The following is a 10,919-nucleotide window of genomic DNA, read 5'->3' on the forward strand; positions in this document are numbered from 1 at the left end:
GGTGGGCTCCCCACTAGTGCCGCCGGTTTCCGGTGGCCGGACGGTGGAGCAGCGACGGAACCGACGGACGGAAGCAGACGTCCGTCGACGGAAATCCACGACGGACAGAACCGACGGAAATTCGCTGCTGCTTCTGCAAATTTTCCAGGGCCAGCTCCCAGCTCTGATACCAATTGTTGGATGTTGGACTCACACACTCACACACACAAACCTGCACATTAGGGTTAGGTGCAGGGTAGAGAAGCTCACACACAGAAATGAGAGAGAGAGAGGGAGAGCCAAAAGTGTGGTATCCACAAAATGCAAGTCAACCCTTGCATGTGTGCCACATCCATATAATATAGAAGTACAAAATATTATATGTCCTTTCACACTTGATGTCCAAGAGGAAAAACCACATGGGAAAAAGTGCCCTTGGTTAAGCCCTGTTCACACATAGCACTACCATAAGTGAGCATATGCCTACATGGAATGAGGTAAAGCAAAAAGTTGGTGAGAATGTGGCATCTTACATTAACAAATTTTTAGCAGTTTCTCTGAAGTTTACTTCATATACTCCCATTCCACCACTAATGGAGATGTGTAAGTTTGTGAATGGATTGCAACCTAAGCTTATGCAAGCAGTTTATATGGTTGGACCTAAAACTTTGGAAGAAGCCCAAGACAAGGCTTTACAAGCAGAGGCCTTGTACATGCCTTGGATGGATGGCGAGACAAAGAACGACAACTGGGATCCACCTCAAAGGAAGAAGTTTAAAGACCAATCCCCATCAAGAGTCGAGTCTCAAGAGGAGGAGCGGCTCAGCGGAGTGAGGACAAATCTCCACTCTTTCGAAGAAGATTGTCCCTCAAGCAACTTAAGGAATACGCCAATGAAGGGAAGTGTTTCCAATGTGGAAACAAGGGACATATAGCTGCAAATTGTCCTGACAAGCTAAAGCAAGAAGCCAGACAGATTGGAAGATCATCAGATTGACATTCTGCCAGAAAGTTTGTCAAGAGGAGATTGCATTGGAGCAGTCTTGTACCATGAGGGCCATGTTGTGGCCTATGAAAGTCTTAGATGAGAATTTCTAGGATTGTATTGGAACAGATTTTAGAATAGAAATTTTGTGACTTTTCTTGCCATCGAGAAAGGAAGTAAACCCATTTATGTGAAACAAAGGATTTGAGGCTAAAAGTGAACAAAGAAAAGCCATGCTCCACCAAAGAAGCATACTAACTACAACTTAAGCTTTGGAAAGCTACTTTTATTGGCCTTGTATGAGAGAGAATATTGAGTTATATGTTTGAGAATGTTTGGTTTGTCAGAAGGTCAAGTTTGATCAACAAACACCATCGGGATTATTGCACCCGTTGAATGTTCTATGGGAGAGTATTGCTATGGATTTTATCTTTGGATTGCCAAAGTCAGGGAATGATGGTTTATGAACCTTTTTAGGTTACCAAGAAGATCAATAGTGTATGCTATCGGTCAGACCGTTCATATCACTTGAGGATATAAAATCCCTTCCATGACAGTTTATGGAAACCATGCATAGGGTTACCCCCAGAGAGCTTGTATTGAAGGATCCACCAAGGGTGGAAGAGCCAAAACAGATTGAGTTTCATTCTGTGAGAAAAAGAGGAAAGACAGTGGTTAGAAAGTTCCTCTTGGAATTCAAAATTATTGGCTATTTATTGGATGCGAAATGGATGCCAGAGAAGTACTTCAAGGACTATCCAGATATACTACGAGCTTTGGACGCCTTGCGATCAAAACAAATTCAAGAGGGAGGGATTGTACCTCTAGTCCTCTTCATTGACTATATATTGGATTGGAATTGATCATTATTATGCTTATAATGGTTACTTGGGACATACTCTAGTTTGGGTGGCAACGATGCTCGATAGTCCAAGGAGAAAGATTTGTATTTGGGTGGCAATGATGCCAGATGACCCCTTGGACGACAACGATGCCCGAACGAGATTTGTATATGGGAGGCAACGATGCCAGATAACCCATTGGACGGTAACGATGCCAGATATCTTGTACCTCACAATTGGACGGTCATTGTGACCAGATGGCCTAGATGACTGTATCAGTGTATTGGATTTCATAGTTGGGCGGTCACTGCCGACTGCGCCTCTCGAGCAGTGCCGCCCAATAACTCCGCCGCGTCTTGCGGCGCTGCCGCGTCCTATAGCGCTGCCATCGTCGCCGGCTGCTGTCTTCTTTGTTGCCTCTGGTGCCGCTTCTATCACCAATGGCCTGGCCACCACCGCCATTTGTGTGCCACCTTAATCAACCAGAGCAACGTTGTTTTGGGCATCTAAAACTTCGCCATTTACACATACATCACTGGTGTTCCTTGTATGCGATCTTGGTTACATTGGACTTGAGTTTGGACCTAGACTTGGATTTTTGGGGATTTGATTCATACCTTGGTACTAGCCCGGTGAAGACATTCTTGTGGGTCATCCTTGTGGTGTGCTTGGCATCAGAGATCTTGTGCCTTGACAACACCTTCGACTCGGATTTCTACATCGACATATTTGTTTTATATTGTATTCATTGGTTGTATTGGTCTTGGCTTTGAAAAGCCCATGGATTGTTCTTGAATAAATTCCTGAAAGGGGGCAGGGCGTGTTTCCCGCTCAGTGTACTGTGCAAAGATTCACTTTACCCTTCTTTCTCTCCCCTTTCTCTCTCTATCTCTATAACTCTTGGGCATGTGGTTGAGTCTGTCACACTGCACGTCCCGTTGGGCTTACAGCTAGGGTGGCTACACCAAGTTCCGACGTCCTAGCTAAGCCCTTAACCATAGTAACAGGAAACTGTCGTTTCCTAGCCCGGAAACGCGGAAACGCCATTTCCTGAGAGTCGCTGTTTCTGTTTCTCTGTTTCCTAATCTCCAATAAAAAATCGCCCATTGATTTGTCTCATCTAGTGCTTGCTTAGTGATTTTCTACAAATTTTGCTCACTATTTATTTCAAATTATGGTATACTCAAACTTTTCCCTCGTTATTAATTTTATTTTTTAAAATATATTATGTATCATTCACCACCGTTTCCTAGTTTTGAGCTGTTGCCGTTGCCGCTTCATGCAACTATGCCCTTAACCCTAATCTTGGGTTAGTACACTTCCCTAGACCTAACCCTAGGCCTATGGGGACATAATTGACAGGTGATATGGGAACTTATTGGGAGGCGTTGCCTTGGTACGAATTCAATCCGATGATCGTGAAGATGGAGCTTAGGCGAAAGGTCATCCCTCAACAGGATGTATTTGAAGCGCGGAAGGTCATCCCTCAACTATTGCTCTAAAGATGTTGGTGTGTGAACAATGGGCTGTTGACTACAGACATGGATCAACATACACTCAGCTCCTTTTCCTGATTGCTCGTTCGGCCTAAACATGTGAAATGAGTGGAATTCCAGGAATGCTCCTATCCTTCGTAGATGGGTTGAGGTAAACCATCAACAATGGTGAAGGTGTCGTGCTACCAAGCAAGGATGGGTGCAAACTCCCAAAACCACTGAATGCCGAGAATCTTCTGATGCCCCAAAAGTGGTGAAACAATGAAGTCTCGCTGCAAAGTGGCCTTCTGAACATAGAACTCAAACTGTTGAGCTTTGTGAGTAATGTGCATGTGGAGAGAAGGTGTAAACCTGTCCACAACTAGACGGTGTGATACTAAGGTACAACCCATCTTAGCAGCCAATTGGGGAGAGATGGTGTCCTCAAAGCTACCCATGTCGATAAGGACAATGAGCTGCTGTCCCTTCACTGTGCCGTAGGCACGGATCAGAGCTTGGGCTGGCTAACTCGACAATGGGCTGGCCTATGGCTGGTCCCCATGCCAAGGCTCAAGGGCATGCGCCTTTGGTGTCTATTGGTGGCCCTTGGTTGGCAGCATGGGCTGCCCATGTACAAGGCCTTAAGGTTGGCCATAAGGCAAGCCTATGCCTTATGCTCTACATGCCTCTATATGTTTGTTATATGTTCCTATGCTAGGATGACCTACATGCTCCATTGCTTTGTTCTCCAAGTGGGTTAAGTGACGGATACTGACACCTAAGGCTTGGAAAGTTCTACGTAGCTCGTGCATGACATGTCCTTGGACAAGGGCTCACAATGGGGTCATGGCATATGAAAATAATCCCTAAGAAGGTACTTATGTACAAGTTTAGCACTGATGATAAGCCAGTGTGTCACATTGCACCTTAGTGCATGTGACTTTAGGGTTTCCAAGTAAGTGGTCCTAACATTGGTATCATAGCCGGACCTACTGGCGCTTGAGGTATGAGAAAGAAATCCATCACCAAGGTCAAGAGGCTTGCTTTTAAGTCTTCTAAGGTCTGAGGTGGTATGGTACACCAAGGGTGGAGGACAGGAAAGGGCGTGGCCGAAAAGGAGAAGATGGTGTGGGTGGATGTGCGTAGAGAGCGGTGTTTGTACTGTGCGTATCCACGGAAAGCAGTCAAGAACACTTGAGAGATGGTGCTTTTGCTGTGTTTTGCCATATGCTTTTTAGGTTTATAGATGCGTTGAGTGGGGTGTTCTTATTAGGGAAAGGTCATTGTTCTTATTAGGGAAAGGTCATAAGTCTTGAGGCGTTTTCATGCTGTCCTGAAAACTTTGCACAATTGACTAGAACTTAGGGCTTGGCTGGGCATAGGGGTTGATATGACCTGCCCCAAGGGCTAAGAGCTAGCAAGGATGAGGTCTAGATTGGTCTAGAGTCAATAAAAAGATAATTACAGGCTAGTTATTTATAATTGAAGCAGTAGGCCAATAATAACTATATAAGTGAGTTTGGACCCACTTATGATTATTATGAGCTATCCACGTGGAGAGGGAGGCCTCCAAGGCGTGGGGGACCTCAAGGCCAGAGTAGCTGCAGGCAGGCAAGTGGTCTGGTGGTATGAGACACCAGAGCATGTTGTCAGGGCTTGGTTGACTGAAGGCAATATGACCTTAAGCTCGAGGGTGGTAGCCTATGGTTGGGAGGAGAGCTGCTAGCCACAGTCTATCACTGTCATCAATCCAGATTTGATGTGGGTTATTTCTAACCCTTTTAGGGATTCCAGGTATGTGGTCCTAACACATTGTCCGGAGGCTTTCGGTACTCCTTTCTTCCAGGACATGGCCCGCTTGGGTTGACAAATCCTTTTGCAAGACCCCAACGGTAGCTGCTAACCGGCAGACCAAGGGCCTATCCAGTGATTTCCTCAAGGACTATTGGCACCTGTATTGTTGTAGCTTTGGGCCTCGGAAGATGACTCTTTTCCTATGGCTGTTGACACATCGCAGTCTCAACAATTGGCATGTGGTTGGCCATCACAGGACGTTTTGCCAAAAGGTCAAACCTGTTTGCTGGAGATTTCTTGGGCTCTTCACATCTGAGGTCAGGACTCTCTGGTTCGTTACATGGGGTGCGATTTCTTGGGCCACAAAGGTGTGTGCGGATTTACTCTATGAGGAGGATGGCGCAGACCTTGCCTTGCAGCTCACATGAGCACTGAGCATATTGTGAGCCCTTGTTCAGCGAGCAGTTGCCAGTTGCCAACAGGATTAGGTCTATGGTCAGTACCCAGCAATTGGCCTAATAAGCAGCAAGGGCACTTTTACCTAATAAGCAGTAAGGGCACTTTTACCAAATTCATCTCCAAGTGGGTTTCAGAACTGACAAGATCCCATTTACAGCTGTAAAGAGAGGCTCAGAGATGATGAACTTGTTCAATACGCCCTGTATGCCAGCAGGTTCATTGCTAACTTGTGATTCACAGTTCATTTCATGAAACTGCTTTACATGCTTCAGGTCTGTGTTTCTGCTGTGTCCTAGAAAAATAGTAATTACTTTTTTCTTGTGAGCTCGAGTTTGGCTAGATTTGGATGTTTCTTTGCTATTTTCTGTAAGGCTATTACGAGATCTGGTGCGATTTCTTGACAGGATAAAACAGGTGGAAAAGTGATTCACAGAGCTGGTGGTACGCTTCAGGTCTTCAGGGGTCGGAATTACAACAATAGGGACAGGCCTGACATTCCCCGGATGCTTTGGAGGCCTCATTCACCTCTCTACCCCAAGCTGATCACACAGAAACCAGGTGGCTTGAAGCTTCAGGAAGCAAATGCGTTGCGAAAACGCGGCCGTCAGATTATGCCACTTTGCAAGCTAGGTGGGAAATTGTGTTTTTCTCATTGTGTCCTTATAAACATGACATAAGCCAGTCTGATGCTAAACCGCTGACCACCGTGCACATGCAGCCAAAAATGGGTACTATGCTGACCTTGTACAGAATGTAAGGGAAGCCTTCGAAGATGATGATCTTGTAAGAATAGATTGCAAGGGCTTGAACAGGAGTGACTACAAGAAAATTGGTGCCAAACTCAGGGTGAGTTTGAGCTCAGAAAATATCAAAATTAGGGATTAAGCATGACACTTTAGAATAATAACATCTGTTAATATCTGTCTCTAATGTTAAAATTTGGCTTGCAGGATATGGTTCCCTGTATCTTGTTATCATTCCAAGGAGAACAAATACTTGTTTGGAAAGGGAAGGATCCTGGAAAGGCCAAAGCAGACTCGTCTGTGCAGGCTGACTCTGAACCTCATGTTGATGATGCTGCCGAGGATGTGGAAGGACAGGATGATAATTGTGGAGATACAGGTGAATCATCTGGTGTTGATGATGATGCTGATGAGGATGAGGATGTTGAATTAATGGATGATAGCTCGGAAAGCGCAGCAGATGCAAGTGATCTATCTGATGCTCACGATGATGCTTCCAGAGATGCTGAAGTCTCAAACAACACTTCAAAACATGATACAGAGTTAATTTCCATGAGTGAATCATCATCATCATCAGATGATGATGATGTTGAGGGTTGTGAGGACGATGAAGTATCGGAGGTTAATTCTGAATTCTCGATGCTGCCACTGGACACATCTGATTCAGAGGATTTGGAGCCATGCACACATGCCTCTGATACTGTGAGAACTGTGAGGTGCATTTTTAACTTGGACAAGACAGGGAAACGCTCAGCAGTTCACCCAGAGGATGTCACATAGGAAGCGATAACGGACTCCATGTGTGTGTGAAGGTTGTCTAGGAAAGAAACAAGACGTAACTGCCCACTTGTTGCGCACTTGAATCCAGCTCTTACCGATATACCCTCAGTCAAACACCCTTGTTTTGAGATCTCATCTATAACTGCAAAGTCCTCATTTGTGTGATATGTGTATGGTCCTCTCGGGAGGTAAAGGGTGTGTAATAGTGCTTAGTATCTTGTCTCTTTACCATCTGATAGAAGGCTTTCTGTCTGCTAAATCGGACAAAGAAGAGCCTTTTTGGTTGGTTGCTTGCTTGCATCCTTGATGTGCAGAGTGGCACCCCAAGCACCCCAGTGGTAGTTTTGAGAGGACAATCAGAATCATGTTGTGAGCTTTGATCCTATGAGTCCAGCTGAGATTTCATCATATAGTGTGGAAAAGCAAGAGAGTATGTCATAGTTTCCTGTGGTTGCAGCCCCTTTTTTGTGATTTATTCATCAACATGGAAGTCGGTGTTTTCCGCAGCCTTATGGTTGTAACTTCATGCGAGGGTTCTAAGAACAGTATTGTCTCAAACACTATCAACAGAGCTTCCACTCAACCTACCAATGGGTTTACTTGAATAGTGCCACTTTTCACTTTAAGTCCATCAATTCATTGTTTAAATATAGGTCTTTCAGCAATTGGAGCAATTGGCAGAGGTATAATGAATGGAATGGTAGTCATTCCTTAACAATTCAAGGCATCTATCAAAGAAGAGATTTTTACTTCACAAGGAGATTTGGAGTCTAAAAGAAGAGATTTAAAAATTCAAGGAGATTAAGCATCTAAAAAGAAGAGATTTTTACTTTATGATGTGCTTTTAAGTTTTAAAGCTAATAAAAATTTGCAGATCATGGACATAATTCTTGAAAGTACATACATGCTTGTATACTGAATAATTAATAATTTGAGAAATTGGCATTTGTTAAGTCAAAAGTTTTAAATTATGGCTTTAAAATTTTCCACAGAAGGGCTCAAATTTGAAGGCCTACCCTATCCTTCAATTTGAAGGCCATAAACTAGTTTGAGCTTCCAAAATTAACTTAATATGTATGTATGTCTAAAAATTTAGAGAAATTTTGAAAATAGTGGCCTTCTCTTGTAGCCCTAGTTTCTAAGAGGCCCTCTCTAGGAGGATGGAAGGGCTAGCTTCAAATTTCAGCACTGGACAGAAGCACGTGCTACCTCATTACCTATAAAAAAAATCTATTGGTTGGCTAAAATGTGATGGCGTAAGAAATGCCCACAAATGTACCAAGATATTTGTTCTCTATCAGTGGATTGCGAATAAAGAAATGTAGTAGAAACTAAGGTATAATTTTGGGGTGGTCACATTATATACATGTAACACATCATACTCCTCCATGAAGGTTTTTTTTATTTATAAAATTAGAGGGACTTACATGCCATATACATGCAAGAGGGGATCAAACAAATAGTTATTCAATAAAATAGTTAATCATAGAGAGGTGTTTTAAATTCAAACATGGATACTTATAAAAGGGGGATACACAATTGTAAAATTTTTTTAAAATATTGATATTTTGAATACATGCACGTAGGTATGTGTATAAAATCCAATTTCTCTCCATTCTAATAAATCTTTTACATGTTTAAGCTTACATGGAGAGCTAACCTTATTCTCTCCCTCATTGATTCTCATCACTCTATACTCTTTTTAATATTAGGTCCCATGGAGTTTGAATGTCTACTTTCTTTCTTTTGAGCACTGGTTTTTGCACAATTTATTTTTACGGTGGCTTCTCAAGATGTGAGGTTGACGTTTTATACATAGTTGAAAAATCTAGCACATACCTTCCCTTGAGTACTTAAATTTTCATCTTGGTTGGATAGGATCTTGAAATGGAAAATGAGGAAAGAAATCTCTTACTGAGCTCATCATTGTGATGCACAAGATGAGAGTACATGGTTGGAAGCACTTGTCATGAATTGAGCTCATCAATGTGATGCACAAGATGAGACTTCATTTAACTTATAAATGAGTAAAAAGTCGAATGTCAATGAACTTAGTGCAAGAGTATGCCTAGGGTTATGATTGGAGTCTCAAAACACAATGATGCACGTAAACCATCTAAAGCAAGATGCTAACTCTAAAAGAAAAAGTGCTCGTGATGAGATATTTATTTACATAGCAAAAGTCTGTTTTTGATCTTGAAATGGAAAATGAGGAAAGAAATCTCTTATTGAGCTAATCATTGTGATGCACAAGATGAGAGTACATGGTTGGAAGCACTTGTCATGAATTGAGCTCATCAATGTGATGCACAAGATGAGACTTCATTTAACTTATAAATGAATAAAAAGTCGAATGTCCATGAACTTAGTGCAAGAGTATGCCTAGGGTTATGATTGGAGTCTCAAAACATAATGATGCACGTAAACCATCTAAAGCAAGATGCTAACTCTAAAAGAAAAAGTGCTTGTGATGAGATATTTATTTACATAGCAAAAGTCTGTTTTTGTTTTGAAAGAATTTTAATTTTTGGTGCTTCCTTTTTGGTTGCAATAAATAGAGATAAGCCACCACTTCGTGGAGACCAAAGCAATGGTGGCCCAAAGACCTCTGCCAAGAGTATCTAAGAATCGCTAAGAACCTCTTACAGTGATGGTTTTCTACGGGAGAAAAAACGCAAGGTTCCACCCCATACAAAATCAAGGCATCTGTCTAAAGTATCATTGCTGGTGTCCCAGAGACCTACCAGGATTCTACATGGTGGTGATAGATGTGAGGTTGAGGTTTTATACATAGTTGAAAAATCTAGCAGAGACCTTTCCTTGAGTACTTAAATTTTCATCTTGATTGGATAGGATCTCGAAATGGAAAGCGAGGAAAGAAATCTCTTATTGAGCTCATCATTGAGATGCACAAGATGAGAGTACATGGTTGGAAGCACTTGTCATGAATTGAGCTTATCAATGTGATGCACAAGATGAGACTTCATTTAACTTATAAATGAGTAAAAAGTCGAATGTCCATGAACTTAGTGCAAGAGTATGCCTAGGGTTATGATTGGAGTCTCAAAACATAATGATGCACGTAAACCATCTAAAGCAAGATGATAACTCTAAAAGAAAAAGTGCTTGTGAGTGATGAGATATTTATTTACATAGCAAAAGTCTGTTTTTGTTTTGAAAGAATTTTAATTTTTGGTGCTTCCTTTTTGTTTGCAATAAATAGAGATAAGCCACCACCTCGTGTGGAGACCAAAGCAATGGTGGCCCAAAGACCTCTGCCAAGAGTATTTAAGAATCGCCAAGAACCTCTTACGGTGATGGTTTTCTATGGGAGAAAAAATCCAAGGTTCCACCCCATACAAAATCAAGGCATCGGTCTAAAGTATCATTGCTGGTGTCCCAGAGACCTGCCAGGATTCTACATGGTGATAGATGTGAGGTTGAAGTTTTATACATAGTTGAAAAGTCTAGCACAGACCTTCCCTTGAGTACTTAAATTTTCATCTTGGTTGGATAGGATCTTGAAATGGAAAATGAGGAAAGAAATCTCTTATTGAGCTCATCATTGTGATGCACAAGATGAGTGTTGTACATGGTTGGAAGCACTTGTCATGAATTGAGCTCATCAATGTGATGCACAAGATGAGACTTTATTTAACTTATAAATGAGTAAAAAGTCGAATGTCCATGAACTTAGTGCAAGAGTATGCCTAGGGTTATGATTGGAGTCTTAAAACATAATGATGCACGTAAACCATCTAAAGCAAGATGCTAACTCTAAAAGAAAAAGTGCTTGTGTGATGAGATATTTATTTACATAGCAAAAGTCTGTTTTTGTTTTGAAAGAATTTTAGTTTTTGGT

General features: G+C 42.0%; 1 protein-coding gene across 1 annotated transcript in view; it reads left to right on the forward strand.

Annotated features, from left to right (window-relative positions):
- Positions 1-7,644, forward strand: part of LOC147621822 (CRS2-associated factor 1, chloroplastic-like) — an 87,868-nt gene extending 80,224 nt beyond the window's left edge. The window contains exons 3-5 of the mRNA XM_086822843.1: positions 5,939-6,164; positions 6,253-6,380; positions 6,485-7,644. Of these exons, the coding sequence (XP_086678969.1) occupies positions 5,939-6,164; positions 6,253-6,380; positions 6,485-7,057 (927 nt within the window). The 3' untranslated portion in view covers positions 7,058-7,644. The remainder of the gene's footprint in view (positions 1-5,938; positions 6,165-6,252; positions 6,381-6,484) is intronic.
- The last annotated feature ends 3,275 nt before the right edge of the window (positions 7,645-10,919 follow it).

Source organism: Cibotium barometz, chromosome 29 (genome assembly GCF_041138505.1).
Source record: "Cibotium barometz isolate CiBa-2024 chromosome 29, ASM4113850v1, whole genome shotgun sequence".
In the NCBI taxonomy this organism is placed as follows: domain Eukaryota; kingdom Viridiplantae; phylum Streptophyta; class Polypodiopsida; order Cyatheales; family Cibotiaceae; genus Cibotium; species Cibotium barometz.